The sequence below is a fragment of the Betta splendens genome, chromosome 9 (genome assembly GCF_900634795.4).
Source record: "Betta splendens chromosome 9, fBetSpl5.4, whole genome shotgun sequence".
In the NCBI taxonomy this organism is placed as follows: Eukaryota; Metazoa; Chordata; class Actinopteri; order Anabantiformes; family Osphronemidae; genus Betta; species Betta splendens.
In genome coordinates this window covers 5,948,800-5,966,055 of record NC_040889.2, presented here as the reverse complement: position 1 = coordinate 5,966,055, position 17,256 = coordinate 5,948,800, and the positions used below count along the sequence as shown (strand labels likewise).

Here is a 17,256-nt window from a genome sequence, read left to right as displayed (position 1 = left end):
CTATTTCCAACATATTCAGCTGCTGCTGAGAGACGGGGTTTAGTCAGTAATTCTGTAATGAATGTGTGGATTTTTTGGCAACTCCATGAACATGCAGTTATTAACTTTCTTCAGGAACAGATATAAACGAACTGCATTGACTCTTTCTTAAATCAAACACTCACCCATGTATTTGTGCTACATGCACGTTTCCGCGTTGCGCGCTTAAGCGCCTGTTTTATTTAGAGGAGGAGCTGAAAATTATGACGCGTGAAGCCTCCACGTGACTGATTCAGGAAGCGGTTCGGGTTGTGCCGCCAGTTTTGACAGCGAAATAAACTCCTCAAACTCCATTCAAGATGTTAATTAGCGTTGATACAGTTTAGAGTCAGTTGAGTGGAGTGAGGACAGGAGGAGTTGTGATAGAATGGAGCCAGCGATGAAAAGGAGGATTTCCCGTGTGGGAAATTTTTGTTTCTGAACAAAAATTAATAACTTTCCTGTCCTGTAAATAATTGGCCAAGTTACACAAGCACAACCTTTGCCCACAAGCACTTTCACTGTCCTCTTTCTGAAAATGACGTGGTCATAATCAGGCAAACAGCTTAACCTGCCATATTGTGATATTATTTGGAACAATACATTAAAATATGTTCATGGACTTGTGATTTATGTATAATAATATGTATTTGGTTAAACACTTTGTGATTCATAGTCCTTTTCAAGAGACATAACAGGCACAATTCAATTCAATGCATCACGCATGATGTGGTTCAGATACAGCTGCCTGTGATTACACACTTCGCCACTAGGTGGCTTCCTGTGCACATGAAGCTTTCCAGAGATTGAACCGTATTTGGCTGAAGTGGTTATATGCCTCAGCTCACAATTACTAATAATGTAACCATGACAACACGTAAAAAAAACCTGACAACAGGTCTATTGTTCTTCAGTTCAGTGTGTGGCTCTTAAAAGAGCCGTTGAGTCAGGTGCTCGTAGCAGCGTCTACTTGGAGCTGGTGTACTTGGTCACCGCCTTGGTGCCCTCGGACACCGCGTGCTTGGCCAGCTCCCCGGGCAGCAGCAGCCTGACGGCGGTCTGGATCTCCCTGGAGGTGATGGTGGAGCGCTTGTTGTAGTGCGCCAGGCGGGAGGCTTCGCCGGCGATGCGCTCGAAGATGTCGCTGACGAACGAGTTCATGATGCTCATGGCCTTGGAGGAGATGCCGGTGTCGGGGTGAACCTGCTTCAGCACCTTGTACACGTAGATGGCGTAGCTCTCCTTGCGGGTCTTCCTCTTCTTCTTGCCGCCTTTAGCGGCGGTCTTGGTCACGGCTTTCTTGGAGCCCTTCTTGGGCGCAGCCTTGGCTGGTTCAGGCATTGTTGACGCAGTATGGTAACAATTGAATGTGCTGTGTGGAACTAGAGCTGCTATTCTTATACAGACTGTATGCAAACTCGGCTGTGTGCTCCCCATGCCGTGATTGGCTGAGTTCATCCGTGGACGAGTTCAGTTTCCGTGGAAACAAGTGACTGGGCAGTTGACTTCCTTTTTATAGAAGAATTTAACGTCATTGTCTTTATATTGTATATTGATTATACGTTTGAACACAACTGTTAGAGTAAAATAAATATTAGTATGATACCGTTTAATTTATCCACCTACTGCAAAGAATTGAATGAACTATATTGTACAGCTGCTAGAAGGATTTTTATTTTTAGAAAACCTGCAGCTCTGTAGGACCTACATAGAAAACAATAGCACCTGGCACCTCTTCCTTTGGTCTTTTACCTCAGAAATAACTTAGAAAGAGGAGGAGGAGGATTAGTATGATGTATTGCTGATCCTAGGACACAAATCTACTGTACAGATTCACCCACAGTTATCTGACCTACTTGGTTTGTGCTGCCTTCTTTGTAAATGTGACATCACAGCTCCTCACAAAACATGCTTCTTACATAGAGAAGGGTCTCCGTCCAAATGACAAATGTATGTATGCTGATATATCATCATGTACAACTAGTGGCCAATGCTTGATGTAGGAACCTGTGGCTTCGTCCAGTTTGTCTGTTGTAATCTAGAGCCTCACTTCTGTAACTTAAATTAGGCAGACATTTCGTACACAAAATGATCCTCAAAAGGATCCACAAAAGGATCCTCAACATCACGTCATCACATCACATCAGAACATCTGGAACTCTTTCAGTGGATCATCGCTACTTCATAGTGAAACTTTAGAAAAGAAGTAACACGGTACTAAAACAAACAATAAGACAATAAGAGCGAATACAGAGAGATAGGGAGAAGACAGAAATAAATCCCCTCTCTATAGTTAAAGTGTGTAGTAGGCCAGTAATTATGACGGTGTTGCTGCTTCCTTTGTTTTTATTGTTATTATTGTGATTTTCCATTTTTGGATGATGTGATGATGGATGTGCTTGTATGTTGTGAAACTTAATACAGTAAAAGTCACAACACCTTCTGCTTTACTACGTCTTCCCGCTGTTGAACAGGATTTGCTCTCCAGTTGAAGTGTTGGCTCTGAAAAGAGCCTTTGTGTCAGAACCGTTGTGGACCGAGCCGCTCACTTCTTCTTGGCCGCGGTCTTCTTGGCTTTGGGCTTCGCTGCCTTCTTGGCCGGAGCCTTCTTGGCAGCAGCGGCCTTCTTCACCACCTTCTTGGGGCTTTTTGCTGCCTTCTTGGGGCTCTTTGCCGTCTTCTTCGGGCTCTTGGCCGCCTTCTTGGCCGCTGCGGGCTTCTTCGCCTTCTTCGGGGACTTCTTAGCGGCCGCCGGCTTCTTTGCTGCCGCTGCTTTGGGCTTCTTAGCGGCTGCGGGTTTCTTGGCTGCGGGCTTCTTGGCTGCGGGAGCAGGCTTCTTGGCCGCTGTCTTCTTGGGCTTGGTGTCGGTCTTCTTGTTGATCTTAAAGGAGCCGGACGCGCCGGTTCCCTTGGTCTGGATCAGGATTTCTTTACTGACCAGGTTCTTGATAGCGATCTTGACCCGAGAATTGTTCTTCTCTACGTCGTAGCCTCCGGCAGCCAGAGCCTTCTTCAGGGCGACAATGGACACGCCGGACCGCTCCTTGGACTCGGATACGGCTTTAACGATCAGCTCGCCCACGCTGGGGCCGCTCTTCTTGGGTTTGGTGGCCTTCTTTTTTGCGGCTTTGGCTGGAGCTGGAGCTTCTTCTGCCATTTTGTCAAAGTAGCTTCCTCCTCACGATGCCAGAGTCAGAGTGTAAAGAATCTCGATCAGGAGGCGGCCATTAAACACAACATGAGAACCGTGGAGACTCAGTCGGCTCGAGCTCCTCTGGGCGCTGTGACATCGGGACACTTGTGTTTTCTCTGTACCGATTAACCCGCTAAAAGTCACCGAGAGAGAAGCGCTGAAGGCGGACAGTGAAGGGAGCCGACAGCGGACACGTGTGTCTTCATGTCCAGATCGTGTGGAGCTCGGTCGGTGGCTGCGTTCCGTCTGTGGAGCCTTCAGAACTCAGCTACTTCGCGTCCGGAGCAGCGCTACCCTGATCATTTCTGTCCTAAATTCACTGAAACTGGATCGAACCACCACCAGAACCGTTTTCCTGCTGCTCCACATGTTGGTCCAGAGAGTGAAAGTCGAACCAGCATCAGTCGAAGGTCGTGTTGAAATAAACGGAAGCTTTTGTTGTGGCAGCAAACACACGAAACTCATGAGGACGATGAGTTTGACGAAGGTTTGTCTGTGCCTGTTTGTGATGTTGTATTGTTGTTGTCACCTGTGTGTGTAATTTCTGTTTGTTTATTCAGCTTTTAGCCTTTCGTGTTAGCTGCTTTGTCCTGTCATGCAGTGATTATTAGTTAATGTTTTGTCTTTATTATTTGTGCTCCTTATTAAATGTATTTGTTAACACATGTGTGGAGTTTGACGTCCTCCATAGTTGAGTTAATGTCTGGCCTCAGATCCAGGTTGAGCAGGCCTTGGTCAATGGGGTTATATTCCCAGGTTAAAGGTCCAATCAGCCTCAGCTGCTGACGTGCGTCACGTTTATAGGTGTATTTGTAACACATGTGAACAAATATCAACACAGAGATTTATAACACAATAACAAACTTTAGATGTGGTGATATCATTCAATACAAACACTGTACAAAGGTGTAAAAACTGAGGATAGTTTAGAATAAGGAGCTCAGAACAGGAGAAACCGTTGGCTGATGAGTGAGAGGAACTTCCAGTCAGGACTGTGATTTCATGGAGCCACAATGTATCAACTAGTCAGTGTCCCATGATGCATTGTGATGAAGATGAGTCTCAGCAGCGTCTGCTAATTGACTGTCACAGGGTCCAGGAAGTCTGGAACATGCTGAAAGTCCTGAATTTAGAAATGACTTGCAGCTTGATAATAAGACACTGGAATAGACATGGATGCACAGTTAACAGTTAAACTCTGTAAAGAAGATGTATAATAGTATTAAAACAAACTAAAATATACAACAATGGACATGAATAAATCCTTGCACTGACAATGCAAATGAACTGACTATATTTATTTATTATTGGTATGATACTATGACTAATAGTTATAACTAAATTCAATTCCCACACTCACACACCATAAGTTTCAGCAGTGTGTCTCCATCTGAATGACAAAGGCCTTGTTTGATTACAACAGGAATTCAGTTAACATGACTCAACTTTCAAACATCTATGCCGACTGACACTTAAATGCACCTCAGCACCATAAGATCACTCACACATATCCTCCACACAGGCCACAGGGCACTGACACACAAAACAAAACACACAAACACTGGTAACCCTGATCCCAGTTACACCCATAATCCTGGGTAGGTGGGTCTACTCCTGGACCGCTACAGTATCACTACTTGTGTAGCAGCCTGCTTAGTGCTGGGGCTCCCCCATGTGTGTGTATTTGTCCTCTGGTTATGTGTGTAGCACACTTTGTGTCTGTTTGTCCTTTTGGGTTTGCTTTATACAACTTTATTGAAATAACGAAATAATACACAAAATTTCCAAACAACAGTAAACAATTCAATAAAGAAAAATGCTCATTATCAGTACAATATCACATACTCATCAACATCATAATAGCTATCATTTTCAATTAAAAGACAAGATATTATTACCATGGATTTTGAATAGCACTAGTATTACCTTCAATCCCAGCAATCATCTTAATAATAAAAATACCAACCATGAGAATATAATTATGATGCGCTTAACAGTGAGGATGCCACGATATCTAAATTACTTTGCAGACTTTATAAGAATTTGACTAAAACAAGAGAAAAAGAGCATATTCACATGTCCAGTAAATGCCATGGAGAGATTTGCGTTTGTCCACAGTTCTATGTCTTCTTAGATTTTGAAGTGTCATTATCAATAACTGTCTGTTTTAAAACCATAATGTATCTTGTTTACCAAAGTCGAGTTGTTACCATGGAGATGATCCCCTGGAATGGTTCAGCTTTTTGTGGAGTCCATGTCTTTTCCAGTATCCCACACAGAACAGAGTTATAACTTATTTCAAAGTCTGGACCCAGGCCTTTCAGCCTAAACCGGACCTCCTGCGCTCGATAGCAGTCAATTAGGAGATGTTGCTGGGTTTCATCCTTGTCGCAGTAGATCATGGGACACTGCTTTGTTTTCACGTAGCAGCTCCAAGATACCACGGCCCTGACAGGGAGCCTCCCTGTGCTAATCAACCAGCTCTTATCCTTTCAGAAGGTTTCTTATCCTGCAATATTTTTACAACTTCTGATTCACGTGGTTTTATTAAATTTTACTATTGAATAAATCAACCATATTTAAACTTTGTTATACTGGTATACATTTACTTCCTGGTGCTTTGGGTTTGCCTCACTCTGGCAAGGCACATGCACACATGTGATCTGCTCTGGAACAGAATAAGGTGGAGAGAAGTTCAGAACTGACATGTAATTTTATTCTGTGTAACGTTTAGCGCTACACCTGGATCACTATTAGTTATAACATTATCATCAAAGTAGTTTGAGAACCAAATACAGCCGATCATTTATTTTTAGGTTTTCTGTCTTTGGGTGTAGGCGTACATGCTCATGTATTGATTGTAAGCTTTTACATACTGCGTGTAAAATGACTACTGACGTTAACAACTGTGAGTTTGAGCAGTGAGTCGGTGACGTGTAATTGTGTTTAGCTTCATGTTCTTCCAGACTCATGCGTCCCCAAAGCAGTGCAAAGAAAACAATAAGCAAAGAAAAAGATTTAAGTGAAGCCTTGTAACGTTAAGTCTTCCAAGTAGTGAATGTGTCATCTCTAAATACGCTGTACTTAAATGAAGGCTTTGTTCTTTAGGTTGTGTGCGTGGCTCTTAAAAGAGCCGTTTTTGTGGATCACAGCTGATCCAGGTCTACTTTGCTTTGCCGGCGGGTTTCTCCGTCTTCTTGGGCAGCAGCACCGCCTGGATGTTGGGCAGGACGCCGCCCTGGGCGATGGTGACTCCGCCCAGCAGCTTGTTGAGCTCCTCGTCGTTGCGGACAGCCAGCTGCAGGTGGCGGGGGATGATCCTGGTCTTCTTGTTGTCGCGGGCAGCGTTTCCAGCCAACTCCAGGATCTCAGCGGTCAGATACTCTAGAACAGCCGCCAAGTAGACAGGAGCTCCGGCACCGACGCGCTCCGCATAGTTTCCTTTACGCAGCAGCCTGTGGACACGACCCACGGGGAACTGGAGTCCAGCTCTGGAGGAGCGGGTTTTAGCCTTAGCTCTGGCTTTGCCCCCGGTTTTTCCTCTTCCGGACATTATATTCGAGTTGTCTCAAACTTGTGTACGAATGAATGCCTCCAGCAGCCGGAACCCTCCTTTATATGTCCGACAGAGCGGGACGCGTCCTGCCTCACCAACCGGTGAAAAGGCTCCGCAGAGGGCGGCCGCTCTGAGTCTTGGCGGACTTTTTTAAATACTTTCCTCCAATCAGCGGAGGAGGTTCAGGCGGGAGGCGCTCCTTCAGGCGGAGCCGAAATCCCTGAGGGGCCGTCTGCCAATCAGGAGCCGCAACGTCACTCGTTCGCGTCCGACCTCACACTTTAAGAGCACCAGTTTCTCACTTTATGCCTCATTATTCTGCTGTTCAGAAGAAGAGCGTTGGAACAAAATGGCCAGAACTAAACAAACCGCACGTAAATCCACCGGAGGCAAAGCTCCCAGGAAGCAGCTGGCCACCAAGGCTGCGCGTAAGAGCGCCCCGGCCACCGGCGGCGTTAAGAAGCCTCACCGCTACAGGCCCGGTACCGTGGCTCTGAGAGAGATTCGTCGCTACCAGAAGTCCACCGAGCTCCTGATCCGTAAACTGCCCTTCCAGCGCCTGGTCAGGGAGATCGCCCAGGACTTCAAGACCGACCTGCGCTTCCAGAGCTCTGCCGTCATGGCTCTGCAGGAGGCCAGCGAGGCTTATCTGGTCGGTCTGTTCGAGGACACCAACCTGTGCGCCATCCACGCCAAGAGGGTCACCATCATGCCCAAAGACATCCAGCTGGCCCGGCGCATCCGCGGGGAGAGGGCTTGAACTGTCCGCTCCATAACAAACATAAAGGCTCTTTTCAGAGCCGCTACATCCACTAAAGACGATCCTGTGTCATTACAAACAAGCACGTTATTTATCCTATAAAACCGCCTCCTAAAAATCTACAGCCACGTTTTTATCCGTTAAATCGTAGTCTTATTTTTTTCGCTCTAAGCTTAAACCAATAAAACAAATTGTTAGAGTGAGTCATGTCATAATTTAGATATTTTTATTGAAATCTGCCTTTCCTTTACATTAAACCATAATCTGATGTATTTATCTCTTAACCTCTCAATATAGCAAATAGTTTGTGTTAAAGACTAATTTAAACAACTAGTATTTGCCTGCTGCCACTATCACTACATTTAGTTATTTGTAGACAATGTTTTTATTTATTGTTTCAACATGTGATCCCACGTTTTTCCCATTTAGTATACAGTCTTTGACAGTTTGAATCATGTTTTTCCAAGAGTCAGATTATTCACATGTTCACCATGAGTTTTGGGTGTGGCCCCATTAACAATAACAGTTAATGCTACTGACTTTTTTTAAGCGTGCTCTTATTCTATAAACTATAGTAGTAGTGGTTCTTCAGGTACTTCACGAGTAGATGTTGAGTTTAATAAAAGCCCAGCAGAAGTCCCCCACCCCACTACACCTTCGACAACCTGCTAGCCAGCCTTTTCTGAAGGTAGAGCGCCCCCCCCCCCTTTAATGAAGCACTGCATGAGGTGTTGGACGGCCAAGAGGAGACCCTGCAGTTTAAGGTGTGAGGTTCCTCTCCTCAAAGAAGAACTGCTTCCAACAGCAGAAATAGTTGTATTATGTTTACGTAGGTTTTATAGTATGCATTTAGTAGTGAAAGTATGGTCCCACATTTAATACCACCAAATCTTGGTCTCCCCTCAGTTTATTCCAACAATTTTTCTCAGCTTCAGTAATTCTAAAAATAGAACACAAATGCAAATGCAGAAAAAACATAAACACTGGCATGGTGTAAAAATGGCAAACTCTCACAACCAAGGACTTCTACATGTTTATGTCTATTGCTGTTTTCACTAGCCTTGTGCCTTTACATCACAGGTCAGATTACTGGAGGCAGCAGTTTCCATTTACCTTGTCTTTTTCCAAAGTAAGAAGATGTCACACAGCCGCTTTGAAGCCATCATGCGGTTTCTTCATCTAAGTGACCCTGATGAGGATGAAGAAAGTGAGAAAAAAAGGAACTGTGGTGGGCACGACAGGCTTTTCAAAATAAAGCCACTCTACACTGAGATGATAAATGCCTGCAAGGCTACTTTCCAGCCTTCAAAAATATTCCAATTAATGAGCGGATGGTGGGAAGAGAGTTACCAATGAATGAATTGCTGTTTTTGAACTGGAAGGATTTTAACAGAGGACGATGTGTTCCACAGTCCATGAGGCTCCATGTAGCAGACAATCGGGAGGAAAGTGAAGGCTGGTGTTTGGACGAATAAACGCATCCCTGCTCCAGACTCCATTCTGGACCACAATAAGATCATGGGTGGTGTAGATTTGTCTGATGAACTCCTGGGTTTTCACACCATCTGCCATAAAACCGGAAAGTGTTATAAATCTTTGTTTTTCCAATTTATGGATGTTTCTGTGGGTTGTCAGAGCGTATGCAGAGGTTTCCTGGAGACACGTCTTTGTGTCTAAACAGCTCTGACGTTTTCGACCTCTCAGTTCTCTCTGCAGAAAGAGCAAACCGGATGGGTTTGGACACGGCTTCTCTGTTTTAGTTTGGTTATATTATTTATTATATGTAATAAATTTACAATTATTGAATTGAATTTTAAAGTTGTGTCTGTTTAAATTATCTTAAGAAGTAGATAAGATAAGATAACACAAACTGGAGGAGGCTGGTGTGGACCTCCATCTGACAGAGTGGATTATGGACTATCTCACAAACAGGCCTCAGTTTGTGAGAGTCAGGGACTGTGTGTCTGACACTCTGACCTGCAGTGTGGGGGCCCCACAGGGGACTGTACTGGCCCCTTCCTCCTCACCTTCTACACGTCAGACTTCAGACACAGCTGTGTTCTGCAAAAGTTCTCTGATGACTCTGCGATCGTCGGACTGATCACACATGATGACGATGCAGAGTACAGAGGACTCACTCAGAACTTTGTGGACTGGTGCGAGCGGAACCACCTCCTGATCAATGCAGGAAAAAACAAAGGATTGTGGTGGGTTTCCGCAGACAGCAGTCTGCTGTCATCCCACCGATGCACATCCAGGAAAAGGGACATTGAGAGAGTGGACTCTTACAAGTACCTGTGTGTGCATCTGAACAATGAACTGGACTGGACTCATAACATGGATGCACTGTACAGGAAGGGTCAGAGCAGACTCTACCTGCTGAGGAGACTGCGGTCTTTTGGAGTGAGGGTGTCACTCCTGAAGACCTTCTATGACTCTGTGGTGGCATCAGCCATCCTGTACGTGTGGTCTGCTGGAGGAGCAGCATCACAGTGAAGGACAGGATGGACAGGGTCATCAAGAAGTCCAGCTCTGTCCTGGGCTGCACTCTGGACACGGTGCAGGAGGTGGGTGAGAGAAGGGTCCTGGCTAAACTCACATCCATCATGGACCAGGACTCACTGTCTGCTCTGGAGCAGCTTTAGTGACAGACTGATCCACCCTCGCTGTGTGATCCTTCCAACCTGCTGCTGTCAGACTGTACAATCCGAACTGTTAACTACCTCTCACTACATTCACTCACCCACTGCATCAGTGGTTATGTAATATTCTCTGTACAATATTTGTGCAAACTCTGTGCATTATGATATATATATTCTATATTTACACAATGTGCTACAAATGTTTCTGTGCAACATTTGTTACTCACTTGTGTGTTACAGCATCGCTGTCTGTGACGTTACTCAGAATCACAGACACGTCTCTATCTGTCATCGTTGGATCTCTGCGCTTCGCTCGACCAAGAAAAGAAGGAAGGTGGTAGTCATCATATCTCTGATTGTTGTTGGAAGAGTGGTCTCATGTCCAGGTTCTGCATTCACCTCTGTTTAAGAATAAATACATCCAACCATCCATTTTCTAAACCACTTACTCCCTAGTGCGGGGTCACGGGGGTGCTGGAGCCTATCCCAGCTCACACCTATGGGCAATGGAGAGAAGACAATCAACCTAATGCTGTGGGAGGAAGCTGGAGAACCCGGCCACGAACCCACCCACCAGGGCCTCCTCCGGGAATCGAACCCAGAACCTTCTTGCTGTGAGGCGACGGTGCTACCCACCGCACCACCGTGCCACTCAATAAATACAGCAAAAGTTAAAAAAAAACACATTTTTAGAAAACTTTCTGTGTGTGTGTCTTAGGAATATGTTGTCTTCATCAGCAAAAGTCAACGAGTCACAATTCACCAGACCGGTTTTACTGGTTAGTGAAATTATTTTTAATTTTACTCGACCTGCAGCGCTGTAAAAAAGTGTTTGTGTCTGAGAAACAAAAGTGAAAATGTCAGAACACGGAAGGACTTTACAGTTTGAGGTCAACAAGTTAATACTGTGCTGAAATATAATTAAAACCCAACAATGACACTCACAGATTGGGTGGTCACTGGACTCTACCTACTCTACTCTAACACCATTCGTCACACATGAGTGTTTTAAAGAAACAAAAAAAGCAATCTCATAAAAGCACAAACTAATTCACTGACAACAAGGCTCGATGTGCAAAATTACACAAAACAAGACAAAGAATAAAACTGTGGTTACCAAGACATCACCTGAACACATCAAAGCTTCAGCCTGATAATAAGTTGCTCTTGTTGATGGGTTTGTTCAAAGAAGTGGTACTGCAGATCTATTATACTCACTGCTGTTAGACTTGACAACTCAACAGTCTGACACTGCATGCAGATTCAGTCACTTCATCCTGGACACTTAATAACTGTACAATATGTGTGAGATGTAAATCCCTTATACGTTCTTTTATAAGTCGCATTAGTGTTGGACAACTGTACACGCAGGTTGTTATGGGAAAACTTTTTATTCTTTATTCTATGAGGTTATTATATGATTAATAGCTTATGTTCTGCAATTAATATCTTATGTTTTGTCTTCCATCTGTTTTATGTATTTGACATTTCACCTACATTGTTCAATGGTTGTCTCTGCCTGATAGACTCTGGACTCTAGCTCCCAAACCCAAGGCCGGGGAGTTGTGTCTCTGTCTGTTGAGACTTACTGTAGTGCTCCTTCCTCTCTGATAGTCAGACGCCAGTGGTGCAGGTGTGAAAATGTAAACATCTCCACACACACGGCGACAGGGATGAGATGGTGCATGTAGTCTGATCGGGCTACACAGATGTTCCACCGTAGTCAGACAGAGAGGTTAAAAGGCAGAAGCAACTTGAGGATCGTGGGCTCTTTGCATCACACTTTCGTGGTGTGTGCACTGATCTCCCCAGCTGCTTTTTGGTTTGTTGATGTGCACAATCAGCATCCATGTTTTTCATTTGCTTTCCCCATTATTTTTATTTTCCATATATTTTTATAATAAATCAAACAAAAGACAACTCTCTCATCTGCGTCTTCATAGGAAATTTCCACCGCACAGGGTAAATAATAAACACAGGTAAGGCAGGAAAACTGGATGGATTTAATTTGTCTAAAACAGGGAGGGGCGTACATGTGAGGTAATGAGAGGTACAAAAGCACATGCAGTGTCGTTCCTCCTTCTATACCAAGCAACATACTTCAGTAGGTGAGTACAACATACAACTAATGTTCAGTAGAAGTCGGTCGGATAATAGTTCATATCATGAAGTAGTACATGTACCTAGGGTGTATCTGTATATCTGCCACTATCACTATCTGACAAAATTACTTTGTGTCCTTTTTTATTGTCATATACATATTGTAATATGTATATATGTAATATGAAGACTGCTGTCTTCCTGTTGACTAGAACACTTTTACAGTTGCTATATTTAGCAACTGTCAATAATGGTTGCATTCCACTGATGGGTGTCATGGTTTCGTACATCTTTGTAGCTGAGTCATTGCTGATTATTAGGGGATGTGTTGATATCATATCATCATATTTTAAGTGTACAGTGCATATTGTCCAGTGTAAGGGTTGTGTCACTGCAACCAAGAGTAAACAAACCTGTGGATTAACTTTACTGCATCACTTTCATTTATATGAAGAATTAAGAAATCTAAAATAACTATCTGATTAAATAATGTCACGCTGTGAGCAAAAAAATAATTACATTTGTCTTGTCGGAATTCAGTTGAAGAATGTCTTTATGTGTGTGTAACCTACAGTCGTGGCCAAAAGTTTTGAGAATGACACAAATATTAATTTTCACAAAGTTTGCTGATAAACTGCTTTTAGATCTTTGTTTCAGTTATTCAGTCTGTGATGTACTTAAATATAACATTTTGGAGTATATGAAAATTGCTCTTATAAAAACTTAAGCAGCAACTTTTCTAATTTCCAATATTTATGTAATTCTTAAAACCTTTGGCCACAACTGTGTATTTAATCAATTCCTTTTACTGCTGTGGTGGAAATTTTGCAATAAAGGCAGATGAGAGAGAGTTGTCCTTTTGTGCGATTTATTGAAATAATAAAGAAAATAACAAGTAATGAGGAAAGCAAATAAAAAGCCAGCTGGGGAGATCAGAACATACACCACGGAGGTATAATGCAAAGATCACCCCGTTCTGAGGTTGTCTCTGCCTTTTAACCTCTCTCCCGGGACCTGGTGGAATCTTCCTATCACACTGTGGGTGAAGATGTTTACATTACACAGGGAATACACAAGGTCTACAGCCTCGGGTCTGGTGAGGCATCAGATAGAAAGGAGCCAGAGACCAGGGGTAAAAGGCAGACACAAGCCATAAACAATCGGTCAGTCAAACACAACATTAGATGTCAGCACTTAATGTGCGACAGAACCTTGAGAGGAAGATAGATTGTTTGTCTAATAATGTTCCGTTCTGGGTCTAATCAACAAGTACAGAATGCATGGTTATTATACAGAGTCAGAAATGAACACAAGAGCATTAAAGTACAATTTTTCCATTACAACTGCATAACCACTTCTCTACTGTTCAGATCTTGTGTTGCATTTATCTCAAGAATAACTAAACATGATTCAGCTGACCAGAAGATGCAAATAAGTTTTGACTGTGAAAATTATTACCAACTATCTTAATATTGTTAATTAGTGAAAATGAATGATACAAACATATAGTAGTAGGGTGTTTAATTCTTATCTTATTTAGAAATGTGGATAAGTATTTGCACAATGAAGGGTCCAAAAATGGAATGGGTTTGAATATATAAGTTTGAGAATTACTTAACAAATTGGAACATTTTAAAATGATTCATCAAACACTATGTTATGCACTAACTAACTAACTAACACCTATTGTCTCTTTGATTTTATAGAGAAAGACGTGGACAATTCAGGGATCAGACAAGCTTCTCTTCTGCACATCAAAGAGGAGAGTAAACAGTCCTCATCTAAACATTCTCAGATAAGACTCAATGAATACTGATGAACCAAAAAACAAAATAATTTATTCATGTAACATTTGTTTTAACAATGGCTTGTTCTTTGGTTAAATAACTATCTGTAGCTCATTTAAACATAAATGGTCTCAGAAATAATAGCCAGAACATTTTTCACATTTTAACACTTCAACAGATACATGTGCTGGCTCTTAGTGAAACCAAGTTAAACTCTTGTAGCAATAATCTAAAGATCGATGGTTACAAATTGTACAGAAAGGATAGAGAGGGCAAACGTGGAGGAGGGGTAGCTCTCTATATTCAAAACAAAATTCAAGTTCATGAGCGGAAAGTCCTAGAGTCTGATGTGGAGATCATCTGGGCTGAGATTCACTTGCTTGATGCTAAACCAATCTTAGTAGGTTGACTACACTAAGGAATTACAATTTACGTCAGGACCCTTCCTTTTTCCACCAATTCAGACCGAAATGGTCGAGTACTGCTGTGTTTCCAGCTCAGTGGACACAGAGGAAGACAGATTGCAACAACAGACCTGTCAACTGGCTTTCAGTCCTAAACAGTATTACTGTGGACATTATGTTCAGTCAGATTAAACAGCACTTTATAAATAACAAGTTGTTTATGAGCATCAGTTCGCTCACAGACCAGGTTGTTCAACAGAAACTTTTCTGGAATATTTGACAGACCTGTGGTACCCAGAACTGCACAAGCATAAATCAGTAGGAGCTGTGAAATTAGATTTCAGTAATGCCTTCAGGCTCATCTCTAATGATTTGCTGCTTAGCAAATTAAAACATAGGTATCAATTTTCAGAATTAGCTTGTTCTATGATTAGACATTACCTGTTCTGGAGTAAACAAACTATGTACTACAGTGATTATCTATCAAGTGACAAAGACCGTGGCTTAATACAAGGAAGCAGCCTCAGTCGTCTGCTCTTCTGTTTATATACTTGTAACCCAGCGCAAAAGTAGAAATAGAAATATAATAATTGTAAAATAAAAGTAAGTGGCATAATAAACAAGATGAGGCAAATAAGAAATTGGGACAAGACACATTGTTAATGGGTTTACAAAATAAAAGAAAAGGGGTATATTGTTATACAATGTTTGTGGTTAAAATGTAAGTTTAGTATGTAAATGTGAAATAATAAGTATGTTTGTTTATGTTGTTAACCTCCAACTTTTTGAAGTTTAGTGTTAATGTTGCTAAGGGAATAATGCAGGATTTTATTTCGGCGATCGGGTTTTGTAAAAAAAAAAACTACGAAGAAGCAGGAGAAAAAAAAGTGAACGGGAGCAGACTGGAGACGGTAGGAGCGCGCGGTAGGGAAAGCTCGAAGAATATGCACCTCTCGCTTAAAAATGTTAAAGTGGAAGACTGTCAGTAAGAGAGTCTGAAGGTGCAAAGAACTGAGCGGTAAAGGAGGCAAACTTCAGCACGAAGTTGCGCAGACTATCGCCAGGACCTCTTGTCAGAGCGACGAGTGGGAAGGAGCAACTGCAGTCAAGTGAGCCGTCGTTCGTTCATCCGTCGTTCAGCCAGCCGCGCTTCAGAAACGTCTTGCGCCCGTATTACGCGCTTTACAGCAGAGCACAAAACACGCTCGTCGCGACTTCCTTTTCATAGCGAGACGTCTGGTTTGTTCAAAATTTGGAAAACTACGAAACAAATATTAATATAATATAATATTGCATACATAGAAAAACTGTCGCCTAATAAAGATCTGTGTACTTTTACTGTAAAATTAAGCACTTATTAGTATTTAAAAATACCATGTCATACTCTGAAACTTTTATAATTAATAACTTAACTTTGGTGCATAGTTCCAGGCCCAGACCACTTTCCCCTTGTTCTACTAGATGTGTACTATCACCCCACAAAAATTGATGTATTTTTACTGTATAGTTTAGGATTTAGCAGTACTTGAAAGTACTATGTCATACTGTAATACAGTCAACTTTGATAATCAATAACTTGACTTTGGTGCATAGTTCCAGGCCCAGACCACTTTCCTCTTGTTCTACTAGAGGTGTACTATTACCCCACAAAGATTCGTGTATTTTTACTGTATAGTTTTGGATTTATTAGTATTCAAAACTACCAGTTCATACTGTAACTGTATGGGCCGTATAGTCAACTTTAATGATCAATAACTTGACTTTGGTGCATAGTTCCAGGCCCAGACCACTTTCCCCTTATTCTACTAGATGTGTACTATTACCCCACAAAGATTCGTGTATTTTTACTGTATAGTTTTGGATTTATTAGTATTCAAAACTACCAGTTCATACTGTAACTGTATAGGCCGTATAGTCAACTTTAATGATCAATAACTTGACTTTGGTTTATAGTTCCAGGCCCAGACCACTTTCCTCTTGTTCTACTAGAGGTGTACTATTACCCCACAAAGATTCGTGTATTTTTACTGTATAGTTTTGGATTTATTAGTATTCAAAACTACCAGTTCATACTGTAACTGTATGGGCCGTATAGTCAACTTTAATGATCAATAACTTGACTTTGGTGCATAGTTCCAGGCCCAGACCACTTTCCCCTTATTCTACTAGATGTGTACTATTACCCCACAAAGATTCGTGTATTTTTACTGTATAGTTTTGGATTTATTAGTATTCAAAACTACCAGTTCATACTGTAACTGTATAGGCCGTATAGTCAACTTTAATGATCAATAACTTGACTTTGGTTTATAGTTCCAGGCCCAGACCACTTTCCTCTTGTTCTACTAGAGGTGTACTATTACCCCACAAAGATTCGTGTATTTTTACTGTATAGTTTTGGATTTATTAGTATTCAAAACTACCAGTTCATACTGTAACTGTATGGGCCGTATAGTCAACTTTAATGATCAATAACTTGACTTTGGTGCATAGTTCCAGGCTCAGACCACTTTCCTCTTGTTCTACTAGAGGTGTACTATCACCACACAAAGATTCGTGTATTTTTACTGTATAGTTTTGGATTTATTAGTATTCAAAACTTCCAGGTCATACTGTAATACTCTATGGGCCTTATATTCAACTATGATGATGAATAACTTGACTTTATTGCATAATGCCAGGCCCAGATTATGTCACTTTTCATATAAAAAACTGTGAGTGAGGCTAAGCACACACACATTAAATCCTTTTATTACCATCTGTTAGGACTCCAAAGTGTGACTTTTAGTATTGAAA

At 42.1% G+C, this 17,256-nt stretch overlaps 4 protein-coding genes across 4 annotated transcripts; 1 reads left to right on the top strand and 3 right to left on the bottom strand.

Moving 5' to 3' along the window:
• Nucleotides 1-628: 628 nt before the first annotated feature.
• Nucleotides 629-1,610, bottom strand: LOC114863129 (histone H2B 1/2). The gene has a single exon (XM_029163976.3). It carries the CDS (start codon nucleotides 1,474-1,476, stop codon nucleotides 985-987), a length of 492 nt encoding a protein of 163 aa, XP_029019809.2. The 5' UTR covers nucleotides 1,477-1,610; the 3' UTR covers nucleotides 629-984.
• A 118-nt stretch (nucleotides 1,611-1,728) lies between these two features.
• LOC114863104 (histone H1-like) lies at nucleotides 1,729-3,619 on the bottom strand. Its single transcript, XM_029163949.3, has one exon. It carries the CDS (start codon nucleotides 3,173-3,175, stop codon nucleotides 2,564-2,566), a length of 612 nt encoding a protein of 203 aa, XP_029019782.1. The 5' UTR covers nucleotides 3,176-3,619; the 3' UTR covers nucleotides 1,729-2,563.
• Nucleotides 3,620-3,690: 71 nt separating this feature from the next.
• On the bottom strand, nucleotides 3,691-6,886 carry LOC114863118 (histone H2A-like). Its single transcript, XM_055511828.1, has one exon. The coding sequence runs from the start codon at nucleotides 6,762-6,764 to the stop codon at nucleotides 6,375-6,377; it is 390 nt and encodes a 129-aa protein (XP_055367803.1). The 5' UTR covers nucleotides 6,765-6,886; the 3' UTR covers nucleotides 3,691-6,374.
• A 182-nt stretch (nucleotides 6,887-7,068) lies between these two features.
• On the top strand, nucleotides 7,069-7,747 carry LOC114863114 (histone H3). The gene has a single exon (XM_029163959.3). The coding sequence runs from the start codon at nucleotides 7,117-7,119 to the stop codon at nucleotides 7,525-7,527; it is 411 nt and encodes a 136-aa protein (XP_029019792.1). The 5' UTR covers nucleotides 7,069-7,116; the 3' UTR covers nucleotides 7,528-7,747.
• Nucleotides 7,748-17,256: the final 9,509 nt, after the last annotated feature.

Bases quoted from the DNA above. Each gene is read 5' to 3' on its own strand.
- LOC114863114 (XM_029163959.3), top strand. From the start codon at position 7,117: ATGGCCAGAACTAAACAAACCGCACGTAAATCCACCGGAGGCAAAGCT.
- LOC114863118 (XM_055511828.1), bottom strand. From the start codon at position 6,764: ATGTCCGGAAGAGGAAAAACCGGGGGCAAAGCCAGAGCTAAGGCTAAA.
- LOC114863104 (XM_029163949.3), bottom strand. From the start codon at position 3,175: ATGGCAGAAGAAGCTCCAGCTCCAGCCAAAGCCGCAAAAAAGAAGGCC.
- LOC114863129 (XM_029163976.3), bottom strand. From the start codon at position 1,476: ATGAACTCAGCCAATCACGGCATGGGGAGCACACAGCCGAGTTTGCAT.